We start from the raw sequence: 24,616 nt of genomic DNA on the forward strand, positions 1-24,616 counted from the left end.
TTTTGGCCTTTCGGGGCCCAAACAATATATTATTATCTTCCCACGCATCTGGCACACATGATATAAACTTCATGCCTCTTTCTAGCATCTGGACAATTTTGAACGGCTTCTTAAAAACAATACACATATGTGTCCAGGAATTGAGGACATTTAACCATTCGATAGCTATTAATATACGGAGAGCAAAATGAAAAACGCCGGCATTCACATCAAGCATTTACCTAATGATAACTGGAAACCAAAATAATAAACTTACAAATAGACAAAAGGTATAAAAATATATAAATAATATATAAATCTTCATTGGTCCTCGACAATTATGATGTATAATGATGTAAAACGTTTACGTAGGTATGATATTATTGAGTAGTTAATCATCTATTCTCAATATATAATTTAAATAATGAGATTGGCACTTTTTTTATAAACAGCACAGATTGCGAACTAAGTTGAAACACCCTAGGGACCTAAGTACGTCAGACTCTAGACGCGGAACGGCGCAAACTAAAGCCCTTGCTACACGGTCGCCGACAAGCCCCCAGACCGCGTGGCCTTGGTCTGTCCCGAACCGTGTAGACAGTTGTTTCCAACAAAATTTCGTTTGACCTCCGGATGCCCTTGGCATGCGAGCGCGCGCCAGCGACCGCGGACTGAGCGGCCGGTTCGGAACCGTGTAGCCGCCCGTCGCCGACCGCACTAGGCCATTTCGCTTGGAGGACGCGCCGTGGGCGCTCGTGTCGTTACTCGCCATGGCTACTCCGCAGCGGGAACGCGAAGTAATCGCTGAAGTATAAGAAATATACCGTGACCTACCCTGTTTATGGGATCTTTCGTCCCATTTATATGCAGATAAAAGTGTAAAGAAAAATGCCTGGGAGATATGTCTATTGTACTTAAGAGTGCTAAAACCACGCCAACTTTTTGTAATTTCGATAGGCTAGAGGCCATTTTGTGCGCGTGTAGTTCGTCCGCAAGTTCTGAACACACTGTGGTCTGCGACCGTCTAGCCAGACAACTCAGACAGACCCACATACCAAGGACAGACCAAGGTCAGACGGTTAGAAGGCTTGTCGGCTCCTCTACAAGATGGGCCAGCGCTGACCACTCCAAGGGACGCCGCCATGCGGTAGAATGAGATAGCAAAATCACTTGCTCCCTCTAACGCATAAATGCGGCCCTTGGATTGGCGCCGTTGGCCCATTGTGTAAGAGGAGCCATGATGTTGTGTAGCCTTATATAATCTTTTTAACTCGTGGGGTAAGCACATAAAACAAAATACTATGACATTTTTTCATTTTATTAATTACAATAATGGCACTCGACAGATGGTTAATAATATTCATCTTCTATGCTCATTCCCACATTAGGTGGGGTCGGCTCCATATTTTTCTGCGCCATGACATTCTGTCTAGGGTTGTTGGATTAGGAAGTTCCTCCTTCTTTAATAGGCTGGTCATGCTGGTCCATCACGTCATTGGGGGCCGGCCTCTACCTCTTTCTTTTTCCTCTTAACCACATATTCGTCATCCCTACGCATGATATGGGCGTACCACCACAGCTTGATGAGCACTGAGGCGAAGACTTACCTCAAAACATGAACGTCAAAACTTCGTTATCTGTCGCTCTATATCTCTTGCAAATTGGATAATATATATATTATAAATGAGTACGATAAGTATTGTAAATGAGATTTACATACTCGACGCTAGATTCGAAGCGGCGTATTCAGCTACGAATGTTGAATACTTACTTAAGTATACCGGTTCAGATCAGACTCGGCCTCAAGCGTTGGAAGCGTTGGTTTTTTTTTCAAAGTATAACCTCTATGTTAGTGTTTTATCAAAAGGAACCATACCTGTCTTGGCAAGACTCTGTCATAAGTGATATTCATTGTTAAATTTGTCAAGAGCCATCAATTGCCAAATTAATCACACAACACTCTCCTAATAGGCATCGACAGATTTAGCGCTGTTGGCCATGGTGATATTGGTGTACAGATACGTAATAGGTTTACAGAAACTGCATGATTTATAAATTGGTACTGGCCATCAGCATCAAATTAGCAATATTAGTAGTAGTGTCACTTTAAGGTACACAATGGGTTGACATAGAATTTGCAGAAAATGCTGAGACGCAAAGCCGAACTTATTCGTTTAAAGTACCTCTTCTTAACCATAGAGTAGATGAGTGGAATTTAAAAACTGGACTGGAGAAAAGACGGTTCAGGAATTAGGTGTACGGGTTTGTTTTCTAGACTTGAATTTTTAACTCATATCACACACAAAGAACGCGAATGTATGGGAGCATTTAATCTTAATATTATTGATAATTCGAGAGGGGCAGAAATGTACCAGTGTTTTTTATTTATTTAAATATCGATACGAAGCTTCTTTTTCTATTTAGAAACACACACACAATAAACGGACTCCTCCCCCTCCCAAATGTGATATTTACCTACTCGAGTCATTTTGATAAACTTTTTAAATTACATTTCATAATAGTTCAGTTAACATAAATTAAAAAGTTAACTAAATACAGCGTTATTTGCCCTTAGTAGTATAGTAACGTTAGTTAACTTCTTGCCATCCGGATGTTTACCATAAGCACATGCTATAGTTTGAGCCCAAAATATCCTTGCGCTGGAATACGACACGGTGTCCGATGATTTATGACAAAAGCTGATACCTAGTGTATTGTATCGGTGGAGGTAGTTGATATATTTTTATTAAGTAACTTAGGATTTTAATACAATATAATAATAATACCGGGTGTGGCCTGTAACATGAGCAAATAATTAAAACATAGATTGTACTCCTCAAACGGTGACACTTTTGTTCAACAACTTTTAAAAATTATGAAGTATTTAGACTCCCTATTTTTCATACAAAATAAATATTATCTTCAATGGACGCCATCGCCACGCCATATCATTGTGATTGACGTTGCTTGTCAAGCCTTAAACATAACAAAATTCGCAATACATTGCGTCTTTGAATAACCTTTAAAGTGTTTTAAAAATCAAACTACAAGTTATTTTCAAAAGTCGCTGAACAAATGTTGATCAGTATGAGGAGTACAGCCTACAGTTACATTTTTTGCTCATATTACAGGCCACACCCGGTATAATTCTACATTTTATAACTAAGAAGAGAAGACTCGAGTCTCGACTCTTCTCTTCGAGATAACTAAGAGAAGACTCGACTCTCGCGTCTCGTCTCGTCTGTTCTCTTCTCTACTCTTCTTTTCTCTTCGAAATATATCTAAATACTATACTCGAGACTCTAGAAGAGAAGAGAAGAGACGACACGAGACTCTTGACTCTCGACACTCGACTCTCGACTAACCGTGAATCATTAAATTCATTCTTCCTTTGGTTTTCTTTTCCAGGAAACTATTGATTTATTGTAGAAAAAGTAAATATGCTTCCGCTAATTTCGCACTATCCGCGTTGAAATTTCTTTTTCGTGATGAAAATATCTTACAAATGTTATCCCCCTCTGCACCGCATTCTGTAGTATTTTGGTATTAGAGTCGCGCAGGGACAGTTTGGACGCGATCCAGTCGAGCGCTGAGCTCACCCGCGAGCGCGCTAACAACAATACAAATTATCGGAAACTGATAATCGTTTCCAGCTAATAACTAAAATTATACAAAGAAACTGTGTTGTGTGTGTGTGATAAAAAACGTTGAATATATCGGACTCAAGTGTATTTGTATATTACTTTAGGAACTTGTCTGTGATACTATTTTTATTTGTATATTTTTAACTTAACTCTAGCCTGTTTAATCATAATACATGTAACTAGAAGCATTTATTAATTCCACAAGACAAAATAATATAGTTTCTACTATATACAAACAAATAAAAAAAAACTAGCTTCCTACTATTTTAAGCACATCGTAAACTGTGCAAACTGAAGCACATAAACAAGATGGCTTCTAACCGGCACGCGACTTCACTTATAAATCACAATACGTTTATTTGTGTTCTCATCTCCCTCTTGCTTCCATCTGCGCCAGAGAGTGCGGCGAGGACGTTTGATGATAACCGGCGAGTGCCCAATGAAGACGGAGGACGAAGACTGACACGAGAATACGATCTGAGACAAGGTGCACTCAGAGGGTTAATTGTAAAACCGAGTCGGCAATACGACTTGCAAAGCGTTGAAATGTTTTTGGGTATACCTTACGCTGCACCACCTGTGGGCAACTTCCGTTTTATGCCTCCTGGTAAGAAAATATATAATTAATATTAGAATTAATTTTTTTTAATAATTACACAGTTTGGTCGACATAGTGAAAGATTGGTGTCGTAGCCGAAAGGGCCACGTCACCACCAAATTAAAATTCATATTTTCGCCTTTATGTTTTGAATTTAATTTTAAATATAATTTTCAGCCAGTGCACCGTCATGGTCCGGTGTAAAGATGGCAACACGATTTGCTCCTGTGTGTCCACAGTCGCTTCCTGCAAAAAAAAAAGATGATCCACAGTCCTTGGGTCGGCAGCGGTACATGGAGCGACTGGAGCCGTTTTTAGCACATGAGTCAGAAGACTGTCTATACCTTAATATCTACGTTCCTTATAGAGGTACGTAAATTATAATCATCTATCTATGCTAGCATTGTACAGGCATTATGACACGGCTCACTGGGGCACTAGTCTATGAAAGCGACTGTCATCCGCCTTCCAACCTAGGTGGGAAACTAAGCTTTATTGGGATTAATGCGAAGTCCTCACGATGATCAAAGGGCAGTAGGTACGTCGTAGTGTACCTGGTACACTACGAAAATACATTACAATAACTACATGTTCTTACGTGTGAGATATCTATATGAGTTTAACCCTTAAATGAATAGTGATGGCTGCAGCCTACACAACAAAAAACCGGGCAAGTGCGAGTCGGACTCGCGCACGAAGGGTTCCGTACCATAAAGCAAAAAAAAACGGAAAAAATGCAGAAAGAAAACGGTCACCCATCCAAGTACTGACCACGCCCGACGTTGCTTAACTTTGGTCAGAAATCAAGATTTGCTGTATGGGAGCCCCACTTAAATCTTTATTTTATTCTGTTTTTAGTATTTGTTGTTATAGCGGCAACAGAAATACATCATCTGTGAAAATTTCAACTGTCTAGCTATCACGTTTCGTGAGATAGAGCCTGGTGACAGACGGACGGACGGACGGACGGACGGACGGACAGCGAAGTCTTAGTAATAGGGTGCCGTTTTGCCCTTTGGGTACGGAACCCTAAAAACATATTTTATGCATATCAGATGAAATCGATTTCGTCCTGTACAATTATTTTGATCGTAAATTAAGACACTTGCCGATGTTTTAAATATTCAAATTTGCGCCGTACATATATAGTTTTAAAAAACCGGGCAAGTGCGAGTCGGACTCGCGCACGAAGGGTTCCGTACCATAATGCAAAAAATAAAACAAAAAAAGCAAAAAAAAACGGTCACCCATCCAAGTACTGACCACTCCCGACGTTGCTTAACTTTGGTCAAAAATCACGTTTGTTGTATGGGAGCCCCATTTAAATCTTTATTTTATTCTGTTTTTACTATTTGTTTTTATAGCGGCAATAGAAATACATCATCTGTGAAAATTTCAACTGTCTAGCTATCACGGTTCGTGAGATACAGCCTGGTGACAGACAGACGGACGGACGGACGGACAGCGAAGTCTTAGTAATAGGGTCCCGTTTTACCCTTTGGGTACGGAACCCTAAAAAAATACATTTGTTTTAAAACGAAATGGCGGAAAACTTGAAAACATTGATTATTTTTAGTATGTAATTTAGGCGGTCTATTCGGGGCTTACAATCATTTTATGTTTACAATTGATTATAGGTATATACTCGTAACAAATAGTGTGAATTTGTAATGGTAGTAAGATTTTTCATAATTATATAGCTTTTACCGATACTTGTATATTTATACCTACATAAATTATAAATATTATAATTTACCTTAGGTATGTGAATTCTAACACTGATTTACCAGTGAAAATCGTTTTTTTATTTATTGTTCCCACAATCAGTAAACAATTACGTAGTTAACACATACATGTAAGGGTTAGGGCAAAATACGAGTATTCACCCCATATACGTGTCCATTGACCCCATTTTCACGTAAAATTGCTTGTTTATAGTTTTTTGCAATATTATTTATTGTTTAGGTACTTCAGAAACTATATTACCGGATTAGCTAACTTTAACTAAGTTAATGTCACTACATTTACCGCTGGAACAAAATTCAAACAGGCTTCATTTCTTACCTCGGCGAGGCCTTACTTTAGAGTCAAAAAAATCGAACTTTTAGGCAGTTTGATTAACTTCTTTTGGTATCAATGTAGAGAATAAATAGTCCACTATATACGTATTCCAAAAAATCTAATTTTAAAGATGCACGTTTTTAAATAAAACAACTTGAAAGAAATAGTTCAAAATGTCTCTATTCACCCCGCGATTTCTGTTGACCCCGTTTTACGGTACTTAATTTTTTTTGAACTCTAGTTTGCTTTTACGACTTTTGTGTAAGTATCATAGAAAGATACAAAAGCCTTCAATATATTCGTATGTGTTCCAACACGCACATGGTCGTTTTATTTATTGTAAATATTAACCGATATAAAGTTCCAGGTATTAATCATAAACGAAGTGGGTTAGTAAAAATAAACTTTGACTAGTAATATATTTTAGCATTGCGTAAATACTTATTTGTACAAAATAAATATTATTTTGTCCTTCCTATAATAAAACAGCATACCAAACACAACCCAATTTTAATGCGTAAACACAAGTCCATCCTTCAATTTAGAGAATCTATTTTAGTAGACTAAACGTGTTCAAAATAGTTCACATGCTGCGTGCGTGATGCTTGGACTAATGAGGTTCTGGCATCAAAAAAATAAGATCAATTTTATTTATATTACCAAATAGGTGTTAAACTTTTGATGAATATAGCTTATGATGAATATAATATATCGAGGTATTATTATGATTAAAACACGTAGGTACCTAATAGCAAATACTTATTTTTAATAAATAACTATACTCGTTTTAATTATTTCCGTGTTGCTACATCCTTTGCACCCTAAAATAGGTAGGTGCTTTTCTCATAACTTTAACATTTTGCTGGGTTGGTACTAGATAATAGAGGGCGGTCCATAAATAAATAGGGAAGTGGTACAAATCTGAAGAATGTTTTGCCATCGTATTTTATCGAAAAGTCTCAATTACCGATCGTGCCGCCGCTAATTGAGAGTTCAATATAAATTCGTATTTATATTGACGTTTTCCGATTAAATACGATGGCAAAGCATTATTCACGATATCTTTATCTACTTATTGTAATCCAATTCGAAACAGACAACTTTTTTAAGTAGCTCCAGCGGAGAAATATCTTCAGTGATTACTTGGACCAAATACTTTTCATATTACGTTTTATCGAAAAGAATTTCCTTGTTACGTCTAAATTTTCTTTGACGAATAAAAATAAACTATTTCGTATAATGTAATCCTAATGGATTGCCTCTTTTTTGAGTCTATAGATGAATTCTAACAATGTTAGCTGGATTTGAAATTTAGACAAGTCTTCTGTGCCACCCTTTAAGTAAAAGGCTTTGAGTTCAAAACTATTACTAATGGAGGAAAACTACTTGAATTAGTGTTTATTCCGTGAATTACATATTTGGAGTGTTAGGAACAGTTAAATTATTCAAAATTACGTTGCTATACAAACAACTAGTCAATGCGTAATCCATGATATAAAACATGTAGTTTACATAGGTTCCAACACCACCCCTTAAACTGACAATTTGTGTTCAACTGTTCATATAGTCAATATCAAATACAAAGTATCGATTTAATCCCTCGAGCACCTGTTCGGCTGGTAGCAAAGGCAGGTTATCAGTCGGGTTATGCTCCGTAGCGCCATCTATCGACAAAAATCACTAATTTCCGTGATCTTGTACCTATTTAAGTTTATCCATATTATCATAAAGCAGCAGTTTTCACAAATCTGTATCAAGAAATTTAAAGAAATAAATGTATTACTATTATATGTTTTTATACAATACAATTATTTGTTGTTTAAATTTTGGTGACAGATCAATTCTTTTGGGTCATAAAAACGACAATTGTTTGGCGATTGATTACATTTTGTTATTGCTTTGCGAATTGTTAGTTTATTTGAATGCTTAAGCGAAATATTAATTAAGATGTATAAAAATAACTCCCAATCGTGCACGTACCTACTATACATTCCGAAGTCAATATATTATTTATTACTATACACAATATTTTTTTCACAATATTTTATTATACAATACATATTATTTATTACTTAAAGAATATTAAATACACAATGTTAATACCATACCCAAATCGCCGCGAACACCAGATAAAATATATAGACATGTTTATGGCACTCATGCACGAAATAAATATATGCAACGCTCTTTAGAATTAAGTTCTTTGAACTAATTGCGTTTCCTGGACCATGCCTGAATTACACCTTACGATTACAGTGGCTAGTCAGTGCTCTCGACCGAGCGCTGGCAGTGTCTCTAAATAAATAGTGGAGTGCTCGCTCGGCCGAAAAAATACCCCGTCTCCATACATTTTACTAGACCAAGTGCCCCAGCCAGAGAAAACCGCCTAGGGGTTGGTCTGTGGCCCCCGCGCGCCCGCACTAACTCGCAACTGACTCGCCGCGCCGGGTCTAATGGCTCCTCTACACGGTGGCCCAGCGCTAGACCAGCGAGATGGCCATGCGATGGTTATGACTCCTCTGGTGTTATGGCTTAAAGTTTTACACATGGCTTGAGAACGATAACCTGCTGTCATCGACGATGACAGCAGTCATCTCAATAATAAATGCGAGATTTAAGTTTTAAGATTATAAATTGTATGGGATGACAAATGTCATCCTACCCTTTGAAAAATATTATTGTTAAATAGTAAGTGCATAGTTATATAGAGTATTAACTGGGTGTCTTTGTTCAAAATTATATTATTAATGATTTCAACAAAAGTGTCTGAAAAGAACCGGAAACGCATCAAAGACAAAAAGCGCTCCGCCGTTTCGTTGATTAGAACCGGATGTCGGCGCCGGCGCGCCTGTTTGCTCATTTCCGTTTGCGTTATTCATAGATTTTTTTATCATAAACGTACAAGAGAGCTTAAAACACTTAAAAGCACCAAATAATATTTAAAATGTAGGTACAGAAAGCATACAATTTCTCCATATTTCGATGTTTTCTTTTAAACGCCGTTAATTTCGGGTGGCTAAATACATTTAAGGAAACTGAATAGCATAGATATAAGTTATGATAATTTTATTTTTATTGTTTGCATCCTTCAATATGGACAGATAACTAATTATACAGGTTCCCGATTCTACAGATTCTTCTAATCTACAGATTCCCAATTTAACAGATAGCCAATTATACAGGTTCCCAATTCTACAAATTCTTAATTCCACAGTTTCTCATCTCTACAGTATCCCAATTCCACAAATTCCAAAACTTTGCTCAAATTCTTAAACTTTCTAAATTTTGTATTGATATTCCTAAATCTTCTTTCAAAATTGTAAAGAATCTCATATATGTAGCCTGAGTAATCCGTATAGTCATGGAACAATTCTGTTCTCTTCGTTTTCCACAAAGTTGCCATGACAACTATAAACTTGATAAAATGGTTTTGACTTCCTTAAATGTCCCATCGCAGAATTGTGAGTTGACTTTTTTGATGCTCACACTGTCTCAACTGCTAAAGGTGTTGCAAACACTAATATTTTGTCGGATTTGGTACCATCGTAAATTAAGAAACCTTCCGCTAAAATTATAGGTACTTCTACGTCGTCAATATTTTGGAATTTTGATTTTGACACATCAAGATATCGATATTTTGTTCGATATAATGTACTTTTGCACGCCGAAAACTCTGGGGTGAAAAGGTTACTCCTGCCGCATTCAGATTGATTTAATAATTCGCGTAGTTTTAATAATAAATAATATATATATATTGGAGTAAAATTTAAAATCGTAGACATGTTTTCAGATATGACAGTGCTAATCGTGCGGTGTTACACATACATAGATACATTATTGTCTGCTGAGGTGTTGACAATCTGTAGAATTGGGAATTTGTAGGACTGGAAATCTGTTTCACTGGGAATCTGTAGAATTGGGAGTTTGCGGAAATGGGAGTCTGTATAATTAAGAAAATGTAGAATTGAGATTCTGTAAAATTCAAATTACCTATGTAGAATTGCGGAGGTGTAGAATTGTGTAATTGTGTATATGTACTTAATTACCAGTTTAATATACATTCAAACTACATCTGTACTTCCCGATGCAAAATCTTTGAAGTAATAATAAGTAGGTACTTATACAAGTCAAGAATAAGTAGGTACAAGTACGCGTAAGCTGCCTCTTTAGTATTGATCGTTTTTAGAGTGAGTTTTAAGCCATCTTTAGGATAATTTGTGTCACTTTCACCACTAATATACACAATAGCGCCATCTCCGGCAGCACGAGCTAATTATTACAAAGGTTTAAAACTAGAGTTCCCTTTGTGAAGCTTGAGAAGTACGTTGTTAGTAATCTCGTCGAATTGTACTAGATGGCGCCTCAACGTCAAAATCTTATACTAGGGAAATTGCGTAGGCTTACATTGTCATCTTTTCCACGCTAGTTAGATGGCGCTTGTTGTATAGTAGTTTCTTTGATATTTTCGTATTGAAAAGAGTTTTTTGAAGTTTGCCTACGAATCTAACGATGTCTGCAAACATTATTAAAAGTAAACCAAATGTTGTGTACAGTTTAAAAACATCCACGGTCAATAACTCTTTGCAGTTAGTATTGATAGCGACATCTATATAACTATTATTAGTGACTGATTAAGTCGCTCCTCCTCACGCAGTCCTACAGTATTGATGTGTCTGATCGTAGATGGCGACACAAATAAGATGTTTTTATAATATAAAAGTACTTATATAGCTACAATAAAAAATATCTTCAAAATATACATGAATAAATGTGAGAATGGCAAGTTCTTACGTTTACGTAGAATTGGAAGTTAATCATTTCTAAACATTATAAGAGCTACACGGTAACGCTCATTTCGAGCACCCTGCACAAGTATACTCCATTACCAAGTCTTCGCTTGTATTGGCTTGTAACGTAAACCTTTATACTTATAGGGATACGCGAAAATACTGATAGCAACGTCAAGCACGCGGCGCTCTCCGCGATGGGCATGGTTCGGCACATCAATTACACTCTGTTTTAAATCTCGAATTGTAATGTAACGCGTAACATTACATCTTTAAATACATCGAAATATTACAAGTCAGCCTCGGCTTTAAGACTCTTAACTTATATTGCGGTCGTAAATAAATAAACCTAAATACATTTGAAAAGCAAAAAGCCCATACGCTAAGCAGCTACTGTATGATTAAGTGACATTGAAAAATATTACTTCCTGGGGATAATTTTGCTATTAATCCCGCTAAAACTGTGAAATACCGCCTTTTTATTAGCGAAAAAAAAAATGGTTGTAGTTGTAGTTCGTCAACCTGTAGAGACGAACATCTTATACCTATATCTATCTTGGGTATCTTTCGCTAACGGTCGGTCAAAAAATTAAGTAGGTACCTACTATAGTAATTACCTACTTACGACAGAGGCCGTGAAGTAAGGGGTCGCCGGGCGAATAGAATAACTAGACGGCCGACCGTAGTAGTGAGGGCGGATGGTTATGACTGTTATGAGGCAGCTACCCCTTTACGCCGCGTTAGATAACTATGTATTAGTATTTAAAAAACTCCATGAAATCACAGTTTTATTTATAGCAAAACTAAAAGTAAACTACATATATAAACACGTATATTTTACATGTGTATTTTATTAGGTAGGTACCCGTATATTTTTATTTAAGTAGGTACCTTTGATTTTTCGCCTTGTATCCGTCTGACTGTCGTGTCGTTATCGCCACCTAGCTAACTATCAATTTGTATTTTCTTCAACCAGGACTATCATCGCTTTCCGAATTAACCTCAAAAAGGATAATGCTTTAATGAAATTCATATAAGAGAAAGATAAATGTAGTTTTTAGTGTTCCGTACCCAGGATAAAAACGGGACCCTATTACTAAAACTCCGCTGTCCGTCCGTCTGTCTGTCTGTCCGTCCGTCCGTCCGTCTGACTGCCACCAGGCTGTATATCATGAAACTGTGACAGCTAGGCAGTTGAAATTTTCACAAATGATGTATTTATTGGGGCTCCCATACAACAAACGTGATTTTATTTTGTCGTTTTTTGCGTGATGGTACGGAACCCTTCGTGCGCGAGTCTGACGCGTACTTGGTCGGTTTTTGCATAAAATTATTACACGTTTTACTTACAGGCAAATACCATGAAGAAATTATACGGAAACTACACTATGTTTATAAGGGCAGACTTCAAGCAAAGCCTGAAAAAGTGAAATTTTCATATAATAGATATGCAGATAGAAAAAATCACGATCACATGTGTCATTTTCATTTAAATTCAATTGTATATCGCAACCTGCATATGCAGTAATATAATTTAAGTATATAATAGCATTAATAGCTGATATAGCAGAGGGATTTGACTAGCAAAATTTTAAACGAAAGTTAATTCACAATTGGATGGTGTTTAACAAAAATGTGTCAACCCACATACATTTTTCAATAAATTGTCAACTGTAAGCGTATTCTTTTTTTGAGATGATATCTTATTGCAAAATGAATGTGGGTTGACACATTATTGCGTATCAGCACCCAGTTAATGAGGTAAAACGTTAAAATCGGCATAGCATACTTAATGGATGCAGGATTATGAAATACTTTTAACACACATTCACATTCTTGTACAAGTACTTAGAACATATCTTTTATTAGTACATTACTACAGAGGCCGGGACGAAAGGGGTTGCCGGCCGAAGACATATAGACGGCCGAGCGAAGCGAGGCCGGATAGCTCTGAGCGCGGGCAACCCCATTTCCCGCCGAGGTATGTATAGTGCTTTTCTCAAACATGCAATGAAATAAATAAAATAAAAAATCCACGAAACCCAAGTTTTATTTATAGAAAAAACTAAAAGTAAACTACACCCAAAATATAACCAACACGTACCTATATCATTATCACACGAGTTTTACACGAGTTGTGTATTTTTACTACCCGTATATTTTCATGTATCTTTGATTTTTTCGCCTTGTATCCGTCTGAGTGTCGTTTTCGTCACATAAGTTTACATAGCCTTTCATGTTGATATCATGTTTCACATCATTGCTACTACTACTACATCGTTGCTTTATGCATGGAGTAAATAAGTATAATTTCCACAGTGTTGACGAATTTGTAGTTACATTCATTTAAAATATGCCACAAAACTGTTTCTAATAAACTGTAAGCCATTTTTCTTAGTTTCTCAAATAATAAAATTGCCATAAGCAACCATATACATACTTCGTCTTTGACTTGGCGGCAGAGGCAGCAAGTTATTTAAAATCAATTCTGCTTACGCTGCCAATTCCAACACCTACGATTACAATTAATATTAATTTCATTATTTCGTCGGAACTCATATTAAAGTCAAAAAATCAACAACGCACCATAAATCCAATAAAACAGAATGAATATTTTTCAACTTTACCTCCATAACAATTTAAAAAATATAACTACGCGTGTTTGAGTAGACCGTTTTACCGCTAACGTTTAGATGAAATATTTTTAATGGTTTTATTTGTGTAGTTAAATTTAAAATTATAAAATTATAGAATGTATTAGGTATTTATTAAGTTCATGTTGATTTTATACAAATAAAACTGCAAATTATAGCAAACATTGTTTTTTGTTTTTTTTTTTATAGGCGTAGTGGCAGTGTCATTACGAACCATAAAGCAAATACTGCCTCTAGTTTTTTTTAATGGATGAATGCCACGATGCTGTGTCACAAATATCTGTGAAATGAAAATTAAAAAAGAGGACTTTGCCGGCCTAGGCCTGCAAGATGTGTATGAAATTCCATTAACGACCTTTTGTCCTAGCCGCACCTGAAACGTCATACTTCGCAGCCTATTATAAGGAACATAACATCAATATTTCATTGCATGTTTGAGAAAAATAAATTAAGCTAAAAGTCTGAGGTTTGGTAATCCGGTAATGTTCAAAGAATACTTTTTATACCTATGTAATCCCCTTTAATCATTTCATTTCATTAAACCACCTATGGGTAAAAAGAAAAGAAATTATGGCAGCGTAATGCCATTACGCTGATGTATTTTATACTCTATTTTATTGGCCATAAAGTTTAAAATGGCACGTACAAAATAGAGAAACGTCCGTACCTTCGGAGAGGGCTAGGCCTAACCTTTACACCGTACTGATCAAAGGATTTTTGCCGAAAGAAATCGTTTGCCGGTGTTCTACCTGTTATATACATATTAGTGATGTACCGACTATTGATTTTGCCGACTGGCCGACTAGCCGACTAATCGGCGCTCGGATGGCCGATTAGTCGGCTATTCGGCCAGATCATTAGCTTGGTCTAAGTTCGGTTCAGATGCATTAATAAACTATCCTTTTACCTCTTTCGTCGCGCTATTAATCATATAAATAGTAACGCTATAAAAGAAAATAAATAAAAAAATCCTAAGGCTAATATGTATTTCATATGACGACCGTACAATCGGACATAAGAAAGCGACCACACGGTCAATAATTCGAACAAAAGTTTTCCATCCCTAATACATATATATATGATTTTAAGTGAAAATTATGTTAGTTTAAATCAATGTTAAGTTAATATATATTGGTAAGCACGAATTCATTTACAGGCACTTTTTTGTTTTTGCTAAAACTAGTGCCAAAAGTTGTCATTAAAACTAGTACCAATGTTAGCTTGTTGATCTCGCGAAATATCACAAAATATGGACTTACTATAGTTACGATGCCTACAGTAGGTACATATGGACTAAAGTTACCTGATTTTATGGTACCTACATGAGCCTCTTAGGTACCATAAAATCAGGTAACTTAAGTCCACACGCAGCACCGTAGCTTCGTCCAACAAACGTTACGCAGCTACTAATGACGAATGTTTTTATTAAAGTAAAATATGTACAGTATGTGTATGTAAAGTATTTATAAAATTATGTTGAGTATATAATATAATACATAGTTGTACTTAAGGACTACAGCTCCCTGACTTTACGGTACCTAATCTGTGATACTAACATAATTTTTGAACCTCTGCTCGCATATGTGCTATTTATACTAACTTAAATGCATTTTCTCATTGCAGAACAAAAACCAAAAAAGTTTCCTGTATTAGTATTCATCCATGGCGATTCCTTTGAATGGAGTACTGGAAATGCATACGACGGTAGAATCTTGGCTTCGTATGGAAATATCATGGTTATAACTTTAAATTATCGTTTGGGTATTTTAGGTGAGTTTCAATTATGTCACTAATCACATGGCATTTTTATGGAGGCAATCACACCGATTAACAATATTAACATAAAATTCGCAACTATACAAAATACTTCAAGATAAAATACAATAAAAGGTGAATCGTTCAATATTCAACCTTTGTAATTAGTTGTGTTTGCTCAGAGCAAAAAAAGGTCAACCACGGCGTTGCATGAACAAGAGATTTCCTTTAGCAGCATTGGTCCTTAGGACCCAAGGATGGATTTAAGAAGTAGAATCACCCAGATTTTTGATGCAGGTGGGGGGGGGGGGGGGTTTAAGCATCTGCGACGTTTGAGGTTAATATTTTTTTAAATTTAGGTTCTAATTCAAGTTTAGTATCATTTTCAACCAAATCAAAGATGTAGACATAGATTTGATCGAAATCGGTTCAGCGTTTATTGATTTCCCATACAAATCCTACACCTTACCTTTCATTTTTAAGGTTTTTTTTGGAATAAAAACTATCCTATGTTCTATGTTCTTCCCCGGCACTCAAACTATCTCTATACCAAATTTTAACTAAATTGGTTTAGCAGTTTAAGCGTGAAGAGGAATTAAAAAAAAAGTATTTTTTTCATATTTTATGTACTTTTACTTCGGAATTATGTCATTATGATATCAGAAATGAATTCGGCACCCCCGATTTATACGGAAACGATACCAAACTTCACCTAGTAGCTTAAATGATACAGATATCAAGATCAATTGAGAGCCCCCCCCCCTAAAAATTTACAACAAAAATCTCGGTGGCTCCACTTCTTGAATCCATCCCTGGGTCCTAAGGACCAATCCTGCCAAAGGAAATCTCTTGTTCATGCAACGCCGTAGCTAAGGTCCACTTGCACCATTCTACAAACCCGGGGTTAACCAGTTAAACCTGGAGCTATCATGCTTACCAGTACAATTTGACACTAGTTTAACCGCTTAACCCCGGGTTAGTGGGATGGTGCAAGTGTGTCTAAATGTTTTACCTCTAAATATAATACGGGCTTACGAGCCGCTTACTAAAATATTTATAAGAAAATCGAATATAACTTTTTACATCGTCTGCGTAGACCAAGCATTTTAAACTCCAGCTCCAGGCCGCGTAGCCAAGAAGCCAATAGCTTACGCTCCGTAGCGATCGAATCGCAACTGTCACTGTCGCGCTAATACGGAAGCGTGATAGAGAGACATAATGCTTTTCGTTGTCGAAGCGATAGCGATTGTAACCTTGGCTAGGCCGGCAGTTCCGAAAGACCGTGTCAATGAAGTGACGCATGAGTCACAACCCAGGTTTAAGGGTGAGGTAACGCTTTTTTAGCCACGATATGGTCAGGACGCGTCAAATGAATCACGTCACTTTGTTTACGGTGGGTCAACGTTTTTTGAACATGGATGTGACCGAATAAAGATTCGGTAAAGACCAGTACGGTTACCATCAGTTTCTCACTGACATAAACGCCGTCGAGGACGTAATTTACTTTCTATACATCTCGCTCGCACTCGCATATTAGTACAAACGGGATGTATAGAAAGTAAATTACGTTCTCGACGGCGTTTATGTCAGTGACAAACTGATGGTAACCGTACAGGGGGGCGATTTTTGAAATTCGTTCGCTCGATGTCGTCACTCGAAAATCGGTGGAAAACGGCGAAATGCAATTTTTTTAAATACGAGTGAGATAGAAATTTGGAATTCAGTGGTATTGACCACTCGTTTTCAATTCTATTAGTAGAATTTAGATGCCTAGTAGTGGAGATGTTATTGAAATAAATGCACGAACTCGAGCGGTCGAATTTCAAAAATCGGCCCCAAGATCTTGGTATTTTACAACTTGTTATGTCTTGTTTCAGGTTTTTTGAAGCCAAGCATGACTGAATTTGTATACAATAATAATGGTCTTCTTGATCAACTGGCTGCATTACAATGGATCAAGGACAATATTGAAGATCTCAACGGGGATCCTAGCTCCGTCACATTGATGGGTCACGGGACCGGAGCTGCATGCGTTAGTTTTCTAATGCTGTCGCCTATATCTAATGGTACATCGGTTGACAAGATTTAGCCTTAAACCACCTAAGAACTATCACACTGTCCCTTTGACATCATTAATAAAACTTAACTACTTAATTGTTTTATCGTTTACAATTTTATTTCACTTTTTACAATTTTAACGACTTAAATGCCAATACCTACCTACCATTTTAGCATAATTTGTAGCAAGTATAACTCTAAAAAATAAATTTGTGACGATGACGCTATACCTAATGTGGATAATACTTTATGAGTTTGTGACAAACCAGATAGGTACAGAGTTTATTAGAGTAACCAATCTTCAATTTCCAGTTCGTAACAAAAAGTGCCTGCATAGTATATTGTATACAATCAGAATTGATACTATTGTTAAATTATTTATTAAGACCTCTAATATACATTTTGGTGTACTCCGGTTAATCTGAATACATAATGTCGGGTATTTACGCAATTCACTCATGATTCCATTATTATGGTCCATTCTCGGAATAATCCTACATTCTGAAGTACCTACAAGGATTTACCAGAATACACATTACCAATTTAATTAATACGTCACAATACCACACACATTAATTTGATTTACAGGACTATTTCATCGGGCTATTCTCATGTCTGGGTCTGCGTTATCCGACTGGGCATTGACAAAAGACCCCACGCAATATACCTTACAAGTAGCTCAAAGTCTAGGATGTAATCCAACATCTAAATATTTAATGACTTGTTTGCAGAATAAGCCGTAAGTAATATTTTTGGTTTCAAATCTGTGTCATATTTATAAACATAGATACGTGTACTACGAGAGCAGCCTTTTAAATTTTGTCGTTACCTTCCACAAAAGTAGACACCGCAATACATTGGCTATGTGCAAATTCTTTTTTCACCTCAGCAGCTCGAACAAGGTACTTTGCTTCTTAAAAACGGTGAGCAAAATGCGATTTTGCTCACTGAGTGAGACAAAATGACATTCAAGTGACCAACATGCGGGATCTAATACAAGTTCGAAATACTTGGGTTCTATTATCTCTGTCCCTTTCACACTGTTAGCAAAAAACAGACAAATAAAAGTTAATACGACATTCAACGGTATATTGAGGGTTTATAATAGACCCCCGAAAACTTCAGACCGCATCGTTCCAAAATACGAACGAGTATGAATTTTTAATAATTAATTAATAAAAATAAAGTTAAAGATTTGATAAAAACTGATAAAATACTATACCTATTTTAGGTATTTTATTGTATAATTAAAATAATGAACTCAAAAAATACACAGATTATCACGCAAAATTAATTATTTTACTTTTAAGAATTTCTACCATAGTTTACAAATAGTACGTATCCGCAATTCGGAGTATTCGGCCCGTATCTTACAAAGTTTTTTGTTAAAGGTTGAACACCCCAAAACGTGGGCATATAAAGTAGTCAATAAAACATAATCAAGTACAATATTGAAAAAACTTTTTATTAGATTAGCTTACATGACTATCATAGATCTATGATCATACAAATGTGTATTTAATTATGGCTTGAATACGCCATTGCCCTCACATTGCGTCGAATGCTGCTCATCAATGCTTGCACGGCATTGTTAGGGTACTTTTTACCAGCCCAACTCCATGTTTTTTGCAAATCAGCCACAGAATTGATTTGCCCGCCCTTCTTTTTTAATATCCCTTTCATTATGGACCAATATTGCTCGACAGGCCTAAGTTCAGGGCAATTAGGAGGATTGCTGTTTTTAGGTACCACAGCAACACCATTCTGTTTGTACCAGTCTAACACAGCTTTGGCATAGTGGCAGCTTGCTAAATCGGGCCAAAACAATGGAACTTGCGAAGTATGATTTTTCAGAAAGGGTAATAGTCGCTTCTCCAAACATTCTTTCTTGTAAATTTCGCTGTTTACAGTGCCCGTAGTGATAAATGATCGACTTTTTTTACCGCAGCTGCAAATAGCTTGCCAGAGCAAGTACTTCTTTGGAAACTTGGACCTCTTTTTTAACTTACAGTCCTCAGGAGCGTCTTTGCGACTCGTACTAGTATAAAACTCCTGGCCTGGTATCTGTTTGAAGTCAGCTTTTATATACGTTTCGTCGTCCAACACGATGCATTTAAATTTTGTTAAGAAATTGTCGTATAGCTTTCTTGCCCTTCGTTTGGCCGTCAAATTTTGCTGAGCATTGCGGTCTGGTGCAGCTTGAGCTTTGTAAGACCTTAATCCAGCTCTCTTCTTTACTTTTTGCACAAAAGATTGTGACATTTGCACTTTTTTGGCGACATCGCGTGATGAGATCTTCGGATTTGTCTTAAAAAGCTGTAAAACCTTGGCTTCTTTTTTTTTATGTCTTACGCCTTGTTTTCCGCCAGAACCTGACTTCCGATCTATAGTCAATCGTTCTCGGAACTTTTTTATAACAGAACAAACAGTGGATTGCGGGTATTTCAATAACTTTGCTAGTCCTCTGTAGCTTAGAAGGGGATTTTCTGCGTGTTTGAGCAAAATCGTTTCACGCTGCTGAAGTTCAAGGCTCGCCATCGTGAAAACGAATGATCGAAGTGACATGCTGTCATAATATTTTTTATTCATCATACTATGGAGTTTATAAATATATTACTAAAAAGTTTATATAATATGGAAAAATTAAATTATACGTATAAATAAATGCCCAAGTTTTGGAGTGTTCAACCTTTATTAAAACCAAAAATATTACTTTGCTAATCCGCGAAAACAAAAACAAAAATGTAAAAATGTTTTGCTTTTCGCAGATTAGCAAAGTAATATACAGATTTTGATGATTGAGAGCATTTGCCACATAATCAGTAGGTATTATGTGCGTGTATCTACACACATAATCCCACACATTAATTTCCCTCTAAATATATTTGACAAATAAATATTAGGTACAGGGACATTCTTACACAAATTGCCTTAGCCCCACGGTAAGCTCTTAAAGTAATCTCTCTTAAATTATCTTTGGAAGTACTTTAATACATAGAAACCATCCATTTCTCGGACAAGTCGGGAACTAATATCTGGGCTCATCAGTCATCACACAAATAAATGCCCTTACCAGGATTCAAGCCCATTTTTGTAAAAAACTAGTGTCATGTCAAACTAATTTAAAATTCGAATATAAATGAATGAATAAAAACAATTCCTTCGGGTATGCTTCGGACTGTGGATGTGGAACTATGGTATTTAGGATTTCAACGCGGTTGCTATAAATCTCAAATAATATTTTTGACTACCTACCTGCCGCACAGGCCTAACTTATGTCCTCTTTATCTTCTTCTCGGCACCAAACAACAGAAGAGGCGGTTGACGCATACAAAACCGCCATTTTGTGCCAAACTCTGGATTAGAATAAGTGTTTTCATATCTGGCTCGGCAATACAATAAAGTGCCTAAATTCAATATCACGGTGAGTTCTTCGGTGAATTTTAGATACAACAAAACTTAAAAGGCACCTCTCATGCAGTTGTTTGTAATTCGTCATTTTCCGGGTTCCGTGCGGTCGCTAACCTAACCCTATTAAGGTAACCTCTGCCCACCCTCTGCCTTAGCCCAACCTTAAAAGCTCAGAATCCTAGTTTCATACGGCCAATCATTCAAAGTTGAGGCCGTGATACAATCGATAGGTACATGCGTACGATGCGCGTGTTTTCGCCCAGCAACACGCGAACTCTCTATTCCCGCAAAGGTCGGAATATCTTCACAATAACATCATTCAGTGTTGCTGCGATATCTATGAAACAAAAAATATTTTAGCGAATTCACGTTAAATAAACTTAGATCACGAGGTCCGTAGATTTACGCTAACAGGAGAATATGCAAGGTGTGTACCCTCACAAGTAAAAGGTTGAAAAAATTTAACGCTACTTTATAACAGACCTTACCCACTTTCAAAGTCAGTTAAGAAGTAGCCTATATCATCCGTACATCCCATACAACAGAAGGGTCGGTAATATTGTCGCTACCGTGTAACATACGACACGAACAATACATGATTTATTCTATAGGTACAAGGTAATATAGACAGCAAAAATATTTTCGACATATACGGTTTTACCTCAATAGTATTTTGTGCAACTTGTACATAATAAGGTTTTTTAAAATTCAAGAGCCGATAGCCGAGCACATAATACTATTTCCGAGACAGCAGCAACCACCTAAGAAGCCTAAGCGTAAGGGTGAGTGAGATGGAAGTGTGTGCCCGGGAACGAGGATATCATATTTTTTAATACTTACAAAAACTCGGGATTCCAATTTATATGGTCCCCCGAGAGAGGCCACAAGATTGTTAATTAAAATTATGGCAGCCTTATTATTAACCAAAAAAAAGTGCTACGACTTTTTTTAAACTCTGATTTTAAATACTAAATTGCACCTTAATTAAAGGGGTGGCTAAAGGCCGAATAGGGAAATCGACCCGGCGACATGTGTGTGTATTGTAGGCTTAAAGTGCAGTAGGCTCAAAAAATACGTTTTTGAAAAGTAGTAACTTAATACGTATCCCAAAAACAGAATTAGTAACTGGCTTCGGCGATTCGAATTCTGAGTTTTTGACTTTCGCTCGATGGATATAAATCAGGAACCTTTATTGAACCTTTATTGAACTTTAAAAAAATAATATAGGTATAATGGATATTGCACAAAAACTAAAATAAAAAAATTAAGATATGATATGAAAATTATTTCTAAAAGTTAGAAAAGTATGCTGAAGACCTTGAAGGGAATTTTTTTTATTATTATAATTTTAATAAAAAAAAACACTAAATCTGGGGTCCCCGCATCCATCTCGCTCACGCTTACGCTCAATGAAATTGAGAGAATTCACAAAACTACTGGGCTTTAAACGGGCTGTTCACATAAATCCTAAATGCGCCTTTTTACAAACTGCTTTATTTTATATTATAATTTGGCTTTTGATAGTTTTTAGGGTTCCGTACCCAAACGGTAACAACGGGACCCTATTACTAAGACTCCACTGTCCGTCTGTCCGTTCGTCTGTCACCAAGCTTCATCTCATGAATCATGATAGCTAATAGACAGTTGAAATTTTAACGAATGATGTATTTCTGTTGCCGCTATAACAACAAATACTAATAACAGAATATAATAAATATTTAAGTAGGGCTCTTAGACAACAAACGTGATTTTTTTGCCGTTTTTTGTGTAATGATACGGAACCCTTCGTGCGCGATTTGCACTTGGCCGGTTTTTTTTATAGAGCGATTGATATAAACATCGTTATTAATTAATGTGATATGTTTACTTGTACCAAACGAATGTTTTCAAATAAACGGTATTTATATCTGCTTTCAGATTAGGAGAAATAAAAAAAATTCAAATCCTGGCGAGGGAATTTGAAACTCCGCTTGGGCCAGTCGTGGCTGGTTCGTTCATACCCGACAAGCCGTCCAAAATCATGGCTTCTTATCCTAATCTCTTGAGCAAGTAAGTTTAACACGTCGCTATAGTGTCGCTATAGTTTTACACGTACCTATATATAGGTACCTAACGTTTGATTAATCTATTCGAAGCAATAAAGCACGTCAGTTCTCTTGACTCATATTTTATAATTTTAGTAAGAAACTTTACTGTATAGTATTCACAGATTACTTATGCAGCACGCTTAACAATCAAGTGTAAAGAAATAGTAGGTACTGTTTCGTTTTTAATATCATTCATCACCTCATTTCATTCTCACTTTTTTTGTTGTCGTTTGGGGAAAAAAAAGTTAATAAACAAGTGAAGAAGAAGTGTGTCAGTTGAAAGAAAACGTGCGGTGCGGACGATTTTTTAAGTTGCGGAACTATAATATTATTAATATTATTTGCGGAAAGATATTACGGATTCCTGCACCACGGCATCGGGGTAACAGAAGAACAACTTGCCCAAGAATGTCCTGCAGCAGGACCGTCAGGCAGACGACGAGGCCGCAAGCGACGCCACGGTGACGACAACAACGAACCTAATCCCAAACGGGCCAAATTGACAGAATAAGGCAACGACCCACCAGCGCAGCGTTTAGATAGGTCAAAATCCACGCCAAACCGGCTGGAAGGCCTAATTTAACATTTGGTCTTCGAGCTGGATTTGTAAAAATTCGGGCTCACTTTGTCGGCGCCTCGGCAAATCTCACCCGTTTCTTTCATTTTGTCATTGCGGTTTCATTTCATACAAATTTTGGGGGAATTATTTATTTTGAAAGTCATCTTGAGGAGTACGAAGCGTACAACAAGAAATATTATTTTATAAAACAACGCCAATTAGGGTTGACTTATTTGAACGCTTCAGCTAACGCGGAAAATAGCTGTCGCAGCGGTAACGGTAATGACTAATGACAATCCGAAAACCGCGCGGAATAGGGCAGTTCTCCCTAAAGTCAAACTTCCTACCTTTGCGGGACAGGTGGAAGAGTTTGTTCCTTTTATAGAATTGTTCCAATCTTTGGTGGGCAATGATACCACCTTATCGGATACTGAAAAAATGTATTATTTAGCGGGGTCGCTTTTAGGTGAACCAAAATCCTTGATCCAGCATTTGTCGGTCACAGGAGACAATTATTCGGTTGCGATTGATTTGTTAAATGCACGGTATAACAACAAAAGGTTGTTGGCGGATCGTTTGTTGCACAATTTGTTAAGTGCACCTCATGTCACCACTAAAGGGACAAGTGGTTTAAAAATGTAAAAATGTTTTTAAATACTTTGATTGAAAACACAAAGGCCTTGGAAAAGATGCAGTTTCCTGTTGATTCATGGTGCTATTTGCTATTTTATATTAATTTTCAAAAGTTAGACGGCAACTTGAAGAAACATTTTGAGGACAAGCACGCCGATAAAGAGTTACCCACATTCTCGGACCTTATAAAGTTTTTGGAAACCGAAATACGGATTTTGGAATCCAGTGCGGACCCACAAGCCAGTACGTCAGCGGGAAGGCGTAGTGGAAGTGGACAGAGCCATGCGGTAAAGGCTCATGCGGCATTCGAGGGTGCGGGTTCGGCGTCGGCGTGTCGACTGTGCGGAAAAAGCGGACACGCCAAACCGGCTGGAAGGCCTAATTTAACAA

At 36.8% G+C, this 24,616-nt stretch overlaps 1 protein-coding gene across 1 annotated transcript in view; it reads left to right on the plus strand.

Annotated features, from left to right (window-relative positions):
* Positions 1-3,799: 3,799 nt before the first annotated feature.
* Positions 3,800-24,616, plus strand: part of LOC134679199 (uncharacterized) — a 30,001-nt gene continuing 9,184 nt past the window's right edge. Inside the window, exons 1-6 of the mRNA XM_063538076.1 lie at positions 3,800-4,230; positions 4,399-4,590; positions 15,347-15,493; positions 17,356-17,544; positions 18,125-18,275; positions 22,865-22,996. Of these exons, the coding sequence (XP_063394146.1) occupies positions 3,933-4,230; positions 4,399-4,590; positions 15,347-15,493; positions 17,356-17,544; positions 18,125-18,275; positions 22,865-22,996 (1,109 nt within the window). The 5' untranslated portion in view covers positions 3,800-3,932. The remainder of the gene's footprint in view (positions 4,231-4,398; positions 4,591-15,346; positions 15,494-17,355; positions 17,545-18,124; positions 18,276-22,864; positions 22,997-24,616) is intronic.

Source organism: Cydia fagiglandana, chromosome Z (genome assembly GCF_963556715.1).
Source record: "Cydia fagiglandana chromosome Z, ilCydFagi1.1, whole genome shotgun sequence".
Taxonomy (NCBI): domain Eukaryota; kingdom Metazoa; phylum Arthropoda; class Insecta; order Lepidoptera; family Tortricidae; genus Cydia; species Cydia fagiglandana.